Source organism: Callionymus lyra, chromosome 1 (assembly GCF_982586985.1).
Source record: "Callionymus lyra chromosome 1, fCalLyr1.hap1.1, whole genome shotgun sequence".
Lineage (NCBI taxonomy): Eukaryota > Metazoa > Chordata > Actinopteri > Syngnathiformes > Callionymidae > Callionymus > Callionymus lyra.
In genome coordinates this window covers 42,826,288-42,843,693 of record NC_141818.1, presented here as the reverse complement: position 1 = coordinate 42,843,693, position 17,406 = coordinate 42,826,288, and the positions used below count along the sequence as shown (strand labels likewise).

The window sequence follows — 17,406 nt, the reverse complement described above, 5'->3', positions numbered from 1 at the left end:
AGTTGCTTCGTCCCTCCTCTGCCGGCGTGACCTCCGACCTTCAGCGCGTGGGGGTATATATATCGGTGGGCGATGTAGCGAAGTCCCCTGGCAGCAAAGATGAACTTTCTGGTGGCCGCGTGCTTCCTGCTGTCCTTATGGTCCGCTTCCTCAGCAGGTAAGACTGGTTTTATTTTGAAAAGAAATGGGGATCTCTGGAGGTTCTATGAATGTCCGTCTATATTCACCTTTTTATAAAATAACCTCTGCTCGTGCAAAGATTCATTCATCGTGAGGGACTGCAGTGAAGTTGAGTTTTAAAAGTTGCTTCTGGAAAAACTTCTACTCCTCACCAGCCCACAGGAAACACATTTTCAATACAGGAAATACAAAAATAAGATGCTTCTATTATTCTTTTTATTACATGAATCTTTGCCCTTCTTGTCGTTTGTGTTCCACGACTTTCAATCCAGAGCAGTTTGTACTTCAGAAGCTGCAGTTCGGAAACTTAGATCTCCTTCTGACCTTCTGCGTCCTTGAAGCAATTAATGTTGTCCTCCATGAGCAACAGATGTCGGACATCACTCAGACCAAACCGCCATCTGATCCGGCGGTTGTCAAAGCGAAACAACCATCGGTCGTTAATACGTCGTCAATCCCCGCTCGAGATTGTCGTGAAGTTCAATCCGACGTTGATTCGACGTCTGAATAAAGCATCCGAGCTCCCGAGCGTCTCGGCTCTGGACGAACTGTTAAGCTGCTAATCTGACATTCCAGGCTCCGGGGTGGATGTCCAGGGGATGTCCCGGCTAAAAGAGGCATCGGTGGGGACATGTGTGACCGTCGAGGCTCGCATGACGGGGAGCGTTTCAGAAGAAAACTGATATTTAGTTTGTTTAGACTTTGATTTATTTTCTAAATTATATTAGTATCAATATTTATTTGTCTGGTCATGTTGAGCAGTGGTGCCAAACACTAGGGACCATATATATACATCTATAATATATATATATATATATAGATATATATATATATCTATATATATCTATATATACACACACACGTGTCTCAGTACTGTGCAAAGGTTTTAGGTAAGTGTGGAAAAAATGCTGTAAACAAAGAATGCTTTGAAAAATATAAATGTTTATTTTTATCAATTTACAAAATTTAAAGTGAACGAACAAAAATATACCTGTACAGGTGAGATCTACAACAGGTTAGTATTGTTTATATTATTGCAACATTTAAAGAATAATAAACCGTAGTTAAGTGTGTGTTGAACTAAGCACACAAGCTAAGTCCTTTAGCATGCTAGCGGGCTAGCTATAGCTTATTAGCATTTTAGCTAATGTCAAATTAAAGGTAAATATAAAGGTAGAACTTTGATTTTTAGTGACTAATAAAGTTGGAAAGTGAAGATTAAATCTTAATTCATGTACTTTATTTAAGTGTGTAAACTTTAATCCAGGTTATGCAATAATTCATCATGAAGTTGATTCTTTTGTATTTAGTTTGAATAAAACTTACAGTAAAAATGGTTTTGGTTATGTTTTGAATTGTCAAATAAACAATTTAATGGATACTTTTTCAACCCCGTGGAGGACAAATTCATTTGTCCAGCAGCAATAATGCAAAATGTAAATCAATATTTGTTGAAACTACCCTTTGCCGTCCAACCAGCATCAATTCTTAGAGGTACATTTGCACAAAGTCAGGGTTTTTGTAGGATTCTAGTGTATGATCAACAATTCTACCAAACAGGTGCCAATGATCATCAGTTTCACAAGTAGTTGAAACACGGTCATGAAGTGAAGGAGATACAGATGTGTAGGAGCTACAAACTCTGCTACCAAAGCTGATGTTGTGGAAGTTTCATGTCACAGGTCAGACACCAGGACTGAGCAACAAGACACAAGATAGTTCTGCTGCATCAAGGTTTCTCCCAGACAAAGATTTTTAAAGCAGATGTTTCAAGATGTTCAAGCTCTTTTGAAGAAACACAAAGAAACAACGTGGAAGATCGTAGGCGTTGTGGTCGGTCAAGGAAACTATATATATATATATATATATATATATGTGTATATGAGACCTGTACAGTACATATCTCATATAAACATGTCCCATATATATATATGTATATATATGTATATTGTATATACATGTCTTGACAAAATCGTAACTGCTTTAAAACCAAAATATGACCAAACATCAGCTTTAAAAGCTGCTGAACTCGCTGTATCCTCTCATCCTCAGTCATCGATTCTAGCTGGATTTAATTCTTCCTCTAACTGCGGAAGAGGTAATGACTGCTGCCATCTAGAGACCAGAAGTTTAATTGCAGCAAAAAAAATGTACAAACATCATGAATATTAGCATGTAAATTTAAAAAATATATATATATATATATATATATTATTGTTTAGACACTTTATTGAAATATAAACTATAAAATAACTAGATAAAATCAAAATAGGATTTGTAACCCAAAGGAAAAAAATATTCAGTGCAGTGGAATACAAATATCAAACTGTGAAAATAATTACCACCATTTTTAAAGGTATCAATATCTTCTTGCACCCCTAATGATTATTGTCTAAATGTTTTTTTGTTATTTTCTCTGAAGTAACATTAGTCTGAGTTTAGTCTGTCCTCTAGATGGCAGCAGTCGGTACGTCCTGGGCAGCTAAAGAAACAATAAAATCCCGTGTGGTCACAGCGATGCCTGAGGACAAGAGGATACATTGAACTCCAGCATTCAAAATAATGACATGCATGGTTTTTTCATTTTTGTTTTCCATTTAATTGCTTTTTGTTTTACACGTTGAAATCTATTGCACACAAACAACGACCTAAAACACAAAGTTATATTGAAGTGAAAACATATATGATAAAAAAAAAAGGGAGAAATAAGAAGAAAAATATTGGTGAATAAAATAAATATTTTCTTTTTTTTACATGTTTCACACATAAACATGTGATTGAGAAACCCTAGTGTGTCCCCAGACCACTGTAAATATATTTTACTACACATAAAACTAGTCGTCCAAATCTCTCGTCACTCGGACACACAAGGATCGCGGTCGTTATCCCATTACGTTGTAATGACGTTCTTCGTCGTGTTAACGGCTCTTTGGAAGGACGTGAGTCACAAACTCGTGACTCTCACACGGAAGAGAGCCGAGTCACCGTTCATGAAAATAGAGCAGAAGGATCTGCTGTTCTTTTCACCCTCTGACTCATTGTGTGTGTGTGTGTGTGTGTGTGTGTGTGTGTGTGTGTGTGTGTGTGTGTGTGTGTGTGTGTGTGTGTGTGTGTGTGTGTGTGTGTGTGTGTGTGTGTGTGTGTGTGTGTGTGTGTGTGTGTGTGTGTGTGTGTGTGTGTGTGTGTGTGTGTGTGTGTGTGTGTGTGTGTGTGTGTGTGTGTGTGTGTCGCGACACCTGTCCTGCTCCGTCCTCCTCATACATTTATCTACATGTCGAGTTCTTGACCGAGGGTTCAAAGCTTGAGCAAGTCGAGGTGAACGTTTGCTGGAATAGATGAAGAATCTGTACAGTAACATGTACAATCATATGTACAGTAAAATGTACAATCATATGCACAGTAACATGTACAATCATATGTACAGTAACATGTACAATCATATGTACAGTAAAATGTACAATCATATGCACAGTAACATGTACAATCATATGTACAGTAACATGTACAATCATATTTAAAATCAAATCTTAAATCATTTGTACAATAATATATACAATCATATGTACAATCATATGTACAGTCATATTTACAGTGACATGTACAGTAACATGAACAATCACATGTACAATCATATCTAAAATCATATGTAAAGTAACATGTGAAGTAATATCTTCAGTAATATTTACAGTGACATGTACAATCATATGTACAATCATATGTACAATACTATCTACAATGTCTACAATAATATTTACAATAATATGTACAGTAATATTTACAATAATATGTACAGTAATACTTACAGTGACATGTACAGTAGCATGTACAATCATATGTACAATCATATCTACAATAATATGTACAATCATATCTAAAATAATATCTACAATCATATCTACAATAATATGTACAATAATATGTACAATAATATCTATAATAATATGTACAATCATATGTACAATCATATGTACAATAATATGTACAATAATATGTAAAATTATATCACAATTTTGTGAGTTGATGCGTAATCGTGCACACAGGAGGCAGTGATCAATGGGAAACGTTTTATAAGATGCAGTGGAATATTCTAAATGCTGCCTCGTGTCAACAAGCTTCATGTACTAAATACTAGCTCAACTCTGCTTCACATCTTCTATGTTGGAAAACAAAATAAAAGTAAATGTGATGTTTAATATAATTTCCTGTAACAGACGGTAACGTAAATACACATTTTTTTTCCGGCCCAAACCTTGTTCTGTCAAATATTTTTGTCTCTTGTGTGACTTAGTTTGAAATCCCTGATGAAAATCCTTCTCTTCCTCGTGATCGCAAACATTTGTTCGACTGAAACCTCTGGGCGACTTCCAAACCTAAAGTCCGGCATCATCCGCTCGGTTTCTTCTTACTGACGTCCGGCTAATGTTGTAACTCAAGGTGCTCTTGTGTCTCTTTGAGTTTCACCTTTTCACGATGAGATATTTTCAAAACCAGACCTACAGCCCGTGACCACGGGTCGTCATGGAGACGCTACATCGTTAGATCAGGATCACAATAAAATGAGGGCAATTGTGTTTCCGGATGGAGTTTTGATCCAAAAGCCTTTCTGAACGTGTGCGAGTCAGCGCCATTATTCCTCGTCCCTCGTAACATGAACTGTCGAAGCACATGTAGCCGCTACGCTTCACACCTTCCTCCAGCAGTTATAATTACACAGAGGTCACGACCTTGTGCTCTTTGTAGACGCTGAGAGGAATCTTGGATCCACCAAACATGAGCTTGTTGTGTAGGTGTGTACTCTGATTTAGAGTATTTAACATTTCAAATGTTCTTTTTGTTATTTAGATATTTAAATTCAATACTTTGTACATGTGGAGTTTGAATTTGTATTTTTTATTCTAAAATAATTCCATATTCTTCAACAAAACGATACCAAACTAATAAAGAGCTACTTGATCAAACAGTCACATGATCAGCTCTGTATTGCTTTGTTATTGTCTGGTGACACTATTATACCAACATCTATACTTTGAATTCTTATCTGGAGGCCATTGATCTAAAGACAACACAAGGGATACCACAAACACATTTTTTTCCGGGCCTCGATCCTGAGATAACATCCAAGGTTAAAGGAGGGGTAGGTGATCTTGGCCATTACATTTTCTAATATTATTAAACTTTCTCATCCCCTTTTTAACAACGGCATCTTTACGAGTCACCGACACCAACATGAAGCTACTTTGATCCAAAAATCCGACCGGCTGCATTATCACGGCGGGTCAGATTTGGCCCCCGGGCCATGAGTTCTTGAGTTCCCTGAGAACCGCACAATTGATTTGTAATCTAATCATTGAGAAACGCTGATCCTTGACCCCCTTTGTTAATGGGCCGAACGTAAAAGTTCATTCATATCATTCTGTTCGATTGATTATTACTGTCTGAATTGGTGTTTTATTTTGAAAACGTATGTTTTCTTAACTAACGTTAGTCTCTTAACACTTCAAGACGCTTGTTTCCATCAAGTTTACTCAAAGATTAAACCTGTAAACTACAAAAAAAAGAGTGAAACACAAACTCTTTGAATTTATTTTGACCATTTGTTTAGTTTTTTTCTCCTGAAGATCAGTTTGTGTGTAAAATATTCTCAAACTAATGGCCCAGGGCCCAGATTTATCAAGTCATTCACTGCATCCTGTCAGATCCTTGTTTACACATACAATAGGATAATGTTCTACGCTGACGACCTATGACGATACAAGTGTGCGAGACAAGATTCACATTCTTTAATAAATATATGTTTTTTTCACTGTTTGAATATTTTGTGTACATTAAACCTGTGACGTCTGCTGTCACTCAGAGCTGCGGTCGGACACTCCTGATGAAGAGTTGCTGGTGCAGCTGCAGCTCCCGCCGCCAGAGGGCGACGTGTTCTCCTGTGGTTGCGACTCGGCGGAGGAGCACAGCAGCCAGAGCTCCTCCAACGACACCCCTGCACCCGAGAGACCCTTGTGCCAGCACTGCAGCCCGCCGGCTCCACAGCACCAGGACCAGGAGCAGGAGGAACCCACGACGAGTCCACAAGAAGAAGTCCACGAAGCCGACGATGCGGTCGAGCAGTTAGAGGAGGAGGAGGAGTCGCTGCCAGTGGAGGAGCAGGAGGAGAACGTTCTCGTACCAGAGCAGGAAGCTGCCGACGCTGAGGAGGGAAGTTCTGAACCAGCAGGTGAAGTGGATTCAAGCCCAGAGGAAGATGAATCGGAAGAAGCCGACGCTGAGGAGTCGACCCTTGAAGCAGAAGATGCTTCAGAACCGGAGGAAGAACTTGTAGAGGTCGTGGAAGAAGAAGCCGATGCTGAGGAGTCGACCCCTGAAGCAGAAGATGCTTCAGAACCGGAGGAAGAACTTGTAGAGGTCGTGGAAGAAGAAGCCGAAGCTGAGGAGTCGACCCCTGAAGCAGAAGATGCTTCAGAACCGGAGGAAGAACTTGTAGAAGTTGTGGAAGAAGAGGGAGAAGAAGCCGAAGCTGAGGAGTCGACCCCTGGAGCAGAAGATGCTTCAGAACCGGAGGAAGAACTTGTAGAGGTCGTGGAAGAAGAAGCCGAAGCTGAGGAGTCGACCCCTGAAGCAGAAGATGCTTCAGAACCGGAGGAAGAACTTGTAGAAGTTGTGGAAGAAGTAAGAGAAGAAGAAGCCGACGCTGAGGAGTCGACCCCTGAAGCAGAAGATGCTTCAGTACCGGAGGAAGAACTTGTAGAGGTCGTGGAAGAAGAGAGAGAAGAAGCAGAGGTGGAGGACCAAGAAGACGAGCAGGAGGCCTCAGTGGAAGAAACCAGAGAAGAAGAAGATGAAGAGGCGCAAGTGGAGGAGGAGACGGTGGAGGACGTCACTTCTCCACCTGAGATCAAAGGTGATGAATCCCAGATTTACTCATGAGCATCTTTTTCATTCTGACCTCACGCGACTCACCGGGAATATGTGTTGATTAGATTTGACATTTAAAATATAATGTATTGACATTTTGTGGATTTTCTAAGCGTTCAAGTGTCTCCAGACTATACCAGTAGAGTCTGATCAACTTCATTGAACTCTGAGCCAATCATGCGATAACTCGGGACTCTACTAGTATTGTCTGGTGGCACTAACTTTTTAATATTCAATTAAAATATTTAAAAGAACATGAAAGAAAATATGTTTAATTCAGAAAATTTATTTTTGAACTTTTGGAATAAGAACATAAAAGTGTACGTGTATAAACGTGTTCATTTATTGAATTTATTGTAAATGAAATACTCAAAATGTTAAACATAAATTCATAAACTTTTCAATATATGAATTATTTAAATAAATGTTTAATTAAAAGAAAAAAATAATCTGTCAATACAGACATAGTTCAATCTAAATACCATGAATCAAAGTGAAAACATAAATATTCAATATTCTTCACTTCCACTGTGAATCGGGTCAACTCTCCAGCGGGTGGAACTGGAAGAACATGACACCCTCTGTAGCTAAAGAGGAATTAGCCACAAACTTCAGCACTGAAATAAACAGACCAGAATAGCCGAGCAAAGAACCAGACAGATCACTGGTCGTGATATAACCGAGAGACGCAGATGCTCCAGTCACTCGGATCCAAACCACATCTCATGACTCTTGACAAAAGTACTATTGATATTCGCTCTACTCCAAGTATTTGACAGATGATCGAGCTCAGAATATAGAAATATGGATGATTATATCAACATCAAACATACTATTTAAGTTGCTTTATAGATCATGAAAATTGTTTTATTAATTCAATTAAATATTTTATTTTATTACATTTATTTTAATTAATTTTATATTAATTAATTTTCATTATATGCCACGTTTATGTAATGTCTCACTTTATTCCTCTTATTTCATATTGTACTTTATTTATGAAGTATTTTTTAAACGTGTCTGTGATCCATGTTCAGGAGTGAAGGACGAAGCGGGATCTAAACTGAGGGATCGCTCACACATCGAGGACACCCTGAGACTGGCCTCGACCGAACCCTCGGCTGAGTACACAGGTAACATGAAGTTTTAATGGAGGTACAGTTGGTCAAGTATTGACACACAGAAATATTTCAATATTTCTCTTCATGATACTGGTATTTAACAGCCCTGTGTCGCTTTTTGTGTGTTTGATTTTTTTGGCTTTTGAAACGCATTTAATTTTGGCCAAAGTTCATTTTTTGGTTTATATTTCAATACATTGTGAATAAGATAAAATAATTACATTTTTATTAACAATTAACAATGCAGATAATTAGGGCGTATTTTCATTTTTGTGTTGCAATCCGGCCGCTAGCTGGCAGCAGTCATTACATCCTCCCCAGATAAATGACTGAGGACGAGAGAGTACAGTGATGACTGAGGACGAGAGGATACAGCGAGTCCAGCAGCTTTTAAAGCTGATGTTTGGACATATTTTGGTTTGAAAACGTGAAAGCAGTTACAACTTCGTCAAGAATCATGTGGTCTGTAAATACTACAACACCAGAGTCAAGTACTCGACCATACTACACATGTATACTTGTTACTACACTATCACAACACCAGAGTCAAGTACTCGACCATACTACACATATATACTTGTTACTACACTATCACAACACCAGAGTCAAGTACTCAACAATACTACACACACATCCTTGTTACTACACTATCACAACACCAAAGTCAAGTACTGGACAATACTACACATATATACTTGTTACTACACTATCACAACACCAGAGTCAAGTACTGGACAATACTACACATATATACTTGTTACTACACTATCACAACACCAGAGTCAAGTACTGGACAATACTACACATATATCCTTGTTACTACACTATCACAACACCAGAGTCAAGTACTGGACAATACTACACATATATACTTGTTACTACACTATCACAACACCAGAGTCAAGTACTGGACAAAACTACACATATATACTTGTTACTACACTATCACAACACCAGAGTCAAGTACTGGACAATACTACACATATATACTTGTTACTACACTATCACAACACCAGAGTCAAGTACTCGACAATACTACACATATATCCTTGTTATTACACTATCACAACACCAGAGTCAAGTACTGGACAATACTGCACATATATACTTGTTACTACACTATCACAACACCAGAGTCAAGTACTCGACAATACTACACATATATCCTTGTTATTACACTATCACAACACCAGAGTCAAGTACTCTACAATACTACACATATGTACTTGTTACTACACTATCACAACACCAGAGTCAAGTACTGGACAATACTACACATATATACTTGTTACTACACTATCACAACACCAGAGTCAAGTACTGGACAAAACTACACATATATACTTGTTACTACACTATCACAACACCAGAGTCAAGTACTGGACAATACTACACATATATACTTGTTACTACACTATCACAACACCAGAGTCAAGTACTCGACAATACTACACATATATCCTTGTTATTACACTATCACAACACCAGAGTCAAGTACTGGACAATACTGCACATATATACTTGTTACTACACTATCACAACACCAGAGTCAAGTACTCGACAATACTACACATATATCCTTGTTATTACACTATCACAACACCAGAGTCAAGTACTCTACAATACTACACATATGTACTTGTTACTACACTATCACAACACCAGAGTCAAGTACTGGACAATACTACACATATATCCGTGTTACTACACTATCACAACACCAGAGTCAAGTACTCTACAATACTACACATATATACTTGTTACTACACTATCACAACACCAGAGTCAAGTACTGGACAATACTACACTTATATCCGTGTTACTACACTATCACAACACCAGAGTCAAGTACTCTACAATACTACACATATGTACTTGTTACTACACTATCACAACACCAGAGTCAAGTACTGGACAATACTACACATATATACTTGTTACTACACTATCACAACACCAGAGTCAAGTACTCAAAAATACTACACATATATACTTATAGTATTACTATATTGTATGGTTGACCCTGTATAATGATGTGTATCGTATCGACAGATTGTTGCCGACAAACCCTCAAAAGCGTGTTTCTCCTCCTCAGCTGCCATCAAGAAGCTGCTGAACATCTACCACTCGGCCATCAGGCCAGTGGAACAGGCCTTCAAGTACAACGAGCTGCGGCAGCACGAGGTCACAGGTACGACGTAGAAGTCACATGACCTTCTTCAAGATATGTGACCGTCGTCGTCTTCTCCCCACATCCGTCACCGTCAGACGGAGAAATCACCTCCAAGCCGATGGTTCTGTTCCTGGGGCCCTGGAGCGTTGGCAAGTCTTCCATGATCAACTACCTGTTGGGTCTTCACAGCACCTCCCAGGAGCTCTACACAGGTGAGTCTGAGATCAGTGTGTGATCGTGGCCCTTCTAGAAACATACATGAGGATAATCGGATGTTTTGACCCAATTTCTCGTGTAAGTTGGAAAATAGTTGGAGCCGAAAAGGTCAAAAGTGTTTGAGACCCGCAATCAGGGCTTAAGTGTTTATTTCTGCGACTCAATGACACAATTGTATCTGGAATTGAACCCTCAACCTCTAAGCCACAAGCAAACCCTTGAACCATCCGAGCTATGAATGAAGAACTTTAACTTCACCGACATCTTGACCTCTTTCATGTGACGTGTTGTTGGTCTCGAACTTTCTTCTTCGTTTAATCACGATTAATCACGATTAATTACGATTAATCACGTTTAATCACGATTAATCACGATTAATCACGTTTAATCACGATTAATCACGATTAATTACGATTAATCACGATTAATTACGATTAATCACATTTAATCACGTTTAATTACGTTTAATCACGATTAATTACGATTAATCATGTTTAATCAAGTTTAATTACGATTAATCATGTTTAATCACAATTAATCACGTTTAATCACGATTAATCATGTTTATTCAAGTTTAATTACGATTAATCACGTTTAATCACAATTAATCACGTTTAATCACGATTAATTACGATTAATCACATTTAATCACGTTTAATTACGATTAATCACGTTTAATCACGATTAATCACGTTTAATCACAATTAATCACGTTTAATCACGATTAATCACGTTTAATCACGATTAATTACGATTAATCACGTTTAATCACGTTTAATCACGATTAATCACGATTAATCACGTTTAATCATGATTAATTGCGATTAATCACGTTTAATCATGATTAATCACGTTTAATCACGTTTAATTAAGATTAATCACGTTTAATTACGATTAATCACGTTCAATCACATTTAACCACATTCAATCATGTTAATCATGTTTAATGGCGATTAATCATGTTTAATAACGTTTAATCACGATTAATCACACGTGATTTAAGATAAGAAACACAGATTAATGATGATACGTACAAGAACGAAAAAAAAACAGTAACACAGTTTAACAGAACATGGTAAAGATACTTTTATTAAACAAGTGCTGGTTAAGGATAGTTAACATTAGAATTAATTATAAAAAAAATTCTATATTTAAACCTTTATTTTCTAATCATTTAGTTTAGAAAATATATGATTTAAGTTTGAGGTTAAAATTCCAAAATAAAAGTTTCTGAATTCAATATTTTGTAATTCATATCCTGATTGTGCATTAGAGCATTTTTTAATTCAGAGCATTTATTTAATTTAGACCATTTTTTTTTTTATTCAAACCATTTATTTGATTTAGACCATTTTTATTTTATTTAAACCATTTATTTAATTTAGACCATTTTTTATTTTTGAGCATTTATTTTGAACCATTGTATTTTTATAATTAATTCTAATGTTAACTATCCTTAATAAAAGTATCTTTACCATGTTCTGTTAAACTGTGTGTTTTTTGCGACGTCCAGACGATCATGTGATAAGAAGCACACGATCAAGTGGTTCCTTACTCTGTTGCTTTGGTCTGTCACTATTATACCAACATTCTAATGTTGAATTTAAAATATATTTACTTTTGAAATATTACAATTACAATATTAAAATATGTTTAAAAAAAAAAAAAACCCATTCATTTTGAAAACATTTGAACTTTTCTTAATTTTTTTAACTTAAAGAGTTTGATTTTTTTATTCCAATAATTCAAAAATAAACTTTCTAAATACAATATTTTTTAAATTCACACCTTGCATATGCAGGCGATGTTTGATCCAGTAGCTCGGTGCTCTGTTAGTCTGGTCTGCTGACTCTTTTATATTGAATTGAAAAGACTATATCCGAGCCCCTCCAGGACTGACCTGAGTCTCCTGCAGGCGCTGAACCCACCACCTCTGAGTACACGGTGGTGATGCACGGCGAGAAGACTCGCACCATCGAGGGGATCGTGATGGCGGCCGACAGCTCGAGGTCCTTCTCTCCGCTGGAGAAGTTCGGTCAAGGTTTCCTGGAGCGTCTGGTCGGGATCGAGATGCCGCACAAGCTGCTGGAGCGCGTGACCTTCGTGGACACGCCGGGGATCATCGAGAACCGCAAGCAGCAGGAGAGAGGTGACGCCCGGACGACCCCCCCCCCCCTCTGCTCAACGCTCACCTCTGACCTTTGACCTCCCCCCCCCAGGGTACCCCTACAACGACGTGTGCCAGTGGTTCATCGACCGGGCCGACCTGATCTTCCTGGTGTTCGACCCGACCAAGCTGGACGTGGGCGGCGAGCTGGAGATGCTGTTCCGGCAGATGAAGGGCCGCGAGTCCCAGATCCGCCTGATCCTCAACAAGGCCGACAGCCTGTCCACCCAGAACCTGATGAGGGTCTACGGGGCCCTGTTCTGGAGCATGGCGCCGCTGGTCAACGTCACCGAGCCGCCCCGGGTCTACGTCAGCTCCTTCTGGCCTCAGGACTACGCGGCGGACACCAGCCGGGACCTCTTCATGAAGGAGGAGACCTCCCTGCTGGAGGACCTGAACCAGGTAGGACCTCGGCACGTGTGGAGGCGGATCAGTGTCGGAACCTTCAACACGTTGAACGTTTCAAACGTCGAAAGTTTTTTTTCAAGAATTAAATTAAGTTAAATAATTTTTAAATTGAAACGTTGAATTTGTTGTTGTTTAAATAATTGAATAAAAAATATATATATATTTAAATTTAAATAAATACATTGTTTTTACACATATTCTCAATAATTAGAAGAAAAAAAAAGAATATTTAAATTTAAATAAATACATTGTTTTTACACATATTCTCAATAATTAGAAAAAAAAGAGTATTTAAATTTAAATAAATACATTGTTTTTACACATATTCTCAATAATTAGAAGAAAAAAGAGTATTTCAATTTAAATAAATACATTGTTTTTACACATATTCTCAATAATTAGAGGAAAAAAAAGAATATTTAAATAAATACATAGTTTTTACACATATTCTCAATAATTAGAAGAAAAAAAAGAGTATTTAAATTTAAATAAATACATAGTTTTTACACATATTCTCAATAATTAGAAGAAAAAAAAGAATATTTAAATAAATACATAGTTTTTACACATATTCTCAATAATTAGAAGAAAAAAAAAGAATATTTAAATTTAAATAAATACATCGTTTTTACACGTATTCTCAATAATTAGAAAAAAAAGAGTATTTAAATTTAAATAAATACATAGTTATTACACATATTCTCAATAATTAGAAGAAAAAAGAAAGAATATTTAAATTTAAATAAATACATAGTTTTTACACATATTCTCAATAATTAGAAGAAAAAAAAAAGAATATTTAAATTTAAATAAATACATAGTTTTTACACATATTCTCAATAATTAGAAGAAAAAAAAAGAATATTTAAATTTAAATAAATACATAGTTTTTACACATATTCTCAATAATTAGAAGAAAAAAAAAAGAATATTTAAATTTAAATAAATACATAGTTTTTACACATATTCTCAATAATTAGAAGAAAAAAAAAGAATATTTAAATTTAAATAAATACATAGTTTTTACACATATTCTCAATAATTAGAAGAAAAAAAAAAGAATATTTAAATTTAAATAAATACATTGTTTTTACACATATTCTCAATAATTAGAAGAAAAAAAAAGAGTATTTAAATAAATACATAGTTTTTACACATATTCTCAATAATTAGAAGAAAAAAAAGAATATTTAAATTTAAATAAATACATAGTTTTTACACATATTCTCAATAATTAGAAGAAAAAATAAGAATATTTAAATAAATACATAGTTTTTACACATATTCTCAATAATTAGAAGAAAAAAAAGAATATTTAAATTTAAATAAATACATAGTTTTTACACATATTCTCAATAATTAGAAGAAAAAATAAGAATATTTAAATTTAAATAAATACATAGTTTTTACACATATTCTCAATAATTAGAAAAAAAAATAGTATTTAAATTTAAATAAATACATAGTTTGACACAAAAGACCAAAAGAAAAGCATGAATCACGATTATACTGTTTTCTTTCAATAGAATTCAAACGTGAGATCAATTATTTTCTCGTCGTCTCGCAGGTGATCGAGAACCAGATCGAGAACAAGATCGCCTTCATCCGCCAACACGGCATCCGGGTCCGTATCCACGCCCTCCTGGTGGACCGGTACCTGCAGACCTTCCACGAGCGCCTGGGCTGGTTCAACGACCCCCACGAGGTCTTCCAGGACATCCTGGACGACCCGGACAAGTACTACATCTTCAAGTCCATCCTGGCCAAGACCAACGTCAGCAAGTTCGACCTGCCCGACAAGGAGGCGTACCAGGACTTCTTCGGCGTCAACCCGGTGTCCGGCTTCAAGCCGCTGTCCCAGCACTGCAGCTGGAGCTCCGGGTGTCTCCTGGACCGGCTGGAGAGGGCGGTCTCTCAGGAGCTCCCGGCTCTGCTCAGCGGCGTCAGCAAAGACCCGTCTCCGCCCCCAACCGCCCCCGCCCCCCCGCCCAGTCCACCTCCGGTGCCCGGAACCTGTGAGGGTCCCCAGTGTGAGGAGAAGCCCAAGAACCGCTGGAGGAGGCAGTGAGGAGGAGACTGAGGGACGGACCTGAGGAACCATGAGGAGCAGATCCTTCACAATATGGTTGAATTAACGTAACACCAGACAAAAGCAACAGAGCGCCGAGATGATGGATCGACGTGTTGCATCATCGGCCGATCGTGTCAATCAATTCTGAAGCATTGATTTCTTTCAATTTTACAATTGATTTGAAAAGTTAATGTTTTTTTTTTACACATAAGGTTTGATTTTCAAATCGTTCAAAAACTATTTTTTCTATTCAACATATAAATGTTGGTTTAATGTCGACACCAGACATGAGCAGCAGATCACAGAGCTCCGTCTCTCAGCCAATCACGTGACGACGTCAAAGTAACAGTTTTAGTTCTATAAGAATTAAAAAAAACAAGAAGGAAAACAATTTAGAAAATATCAAACTTGTGTGTTTAAAAAATACATATATATATATTTTGAATATATTGATTTTACTTTAAAAAAAACAACAACAACCTTTTTCGTTGATATATAGTAACACAAAATTCAAAGTTTCAGCGTTGAAATGTTCAATTCAATCATTAATATAATAATAGTAGTAATAATAATATAATAGTATTGATAGTATTTAATAGTATTTCTTGAACTCGCTGGAATGTTTTCTGACCTGATTGACGTCCATGTGTGCCGTGAAACCAGACAAGTGTAGTTTTGTGACTTTGTATCGTTTATTTATTGTGTTGTTGACGCGACGACTTCCTGTCGTTCAGGATCTTATCGACGGAAACGAACCTCGTCGAAGCGGATCTTGAAACTAAAATCAGTTTTTCTGAATAAAACCTTCATTTTTCATCACTTGACGTTTGTTTTTTCGTTGTTGAAAGATTATTTTGAAACATTGTGATGTTTTTTTTTTTAAATAAACACTTAAAACAGACACTTTTTCCGACCAATGAGTAAAAAAACAACAACTTTTTTTCAGTTAAAAGAGCAACAACAACAAACAAAAATTTCACTATAGACATTTTTTTTCAAATAGGGCTTGAAAAAAAACAAAACATCACTTCAAAGGAAAAGGACTAAAAAAAAAATTTTCTTATCTGAGAATAAATAAAACGACTTAAAAAGATTTTCAATTCAATTAAAAAAATATATATATATTTACAGTTCAATTCAAATAAGAAAATACAACTTCAAACTATTTTCACTTCAGACAAAATAAAACGACTAAACGAACTATTTTCTTATCAATAAATATAAAAAATGACTCAAAAACTATTTTCACGTCAATAAATGAAAGTTTTTACTTCAAAACTGTTTCACTTTCAGACGAAAAAACGACTTGAATCAAAGTAACTTTATACTTTTAATGATTTTTTTAAAGGATGATAACGAAACAAATGCATATCCATAGTTTTACGGTTATGTACATCTTAATGTTTTTATTATTATTATTATTATTACTATAATCATCTTATATACGAAGTGTTGTGTCTCACAGTGGCCGCCAGGAGGCGCCTCTTAATAATCTGTGACGTATTGCTGGTGAAACAAGAAAAATAAAATCTTAATTTTCTTTTTCTCAATAAATTCTCCGACTATGATGCAGTGGTCACTCCGTGGAGACATGAGGAGGGTGTCCCCCGCCTCTGTCCCTGGGAAGCCGGGACAGAAGTTTTGCTCTAATTTGAGTGTGTGTTTGCAAGAGAAGTGTGTTTACAAGAGAAGTGTGTTTACAAGAGAGGTGTGTGTTTACACACATTAAACCTTAAACATGTTCTCTTGTCTTGGGGGAGAATTAAAGACACACAAAGTCACACAATTACACAACTGAGTGGTTCTCCTGCTACACACCTCAGAGGTTCAGCTGGAGTTTAAAAACGTGTGTTTGGTGTGTGAATAAATATCTTTAGCGTCAAACACACAAGATTTAAGCGATTCAAACATCAAACGTGGACATTTTTAAACATGACTAGAAAAAAACATTTAGGAGAAAAACTTCAAAACAAGACACACGAATGCTTCTCCAGGCTGTCAAGCTCGCACAGACAAAGAAGTACCGGAAGTGAATTTCTTTCCACAAATTAAAAGCGGAAAACAAACGTCAACTGATGTATTTTATAACTACTTTGGATTATTCTTAATTTATCTACATTGTTTCAAATTCACGTTTAAAAAAAAACAACAA

At 36.5% G+C, this 17,406-nt stretch overlaps 1 protein-coding gene across 1 annotated transcript; it reads left to right on the top strand.

Annotated features, from left to right (window-relative positions):
* Positions 1–32: 32 nt before the first annotated feature.
* srla (sarcalumenin a) lies at positions 33–16,073 on the top strand. The gene is made up of 8 exons (XM_087808382.1): positions 33–157; positions 6,035–7,084; positions 8,136–8,231; positions 10,315–10,410; positions 10,488–10,604; positions 12,524–12,757; positions 12,828–13,177; positions 14,751–16,073. Exons 1-8 carry the CDS (start codon positions 100–102, stop codon positions 15,249–15,251), a joined length of 2,502 nt encoding a protein of 833 aa, XP_087664508.1. The 5' UTR covers positions 33–99; the 3' UTR covers positions 15,252–16,073.
* Positions 16,074–17,406: the final 1,333 nt, after the last annotated feature.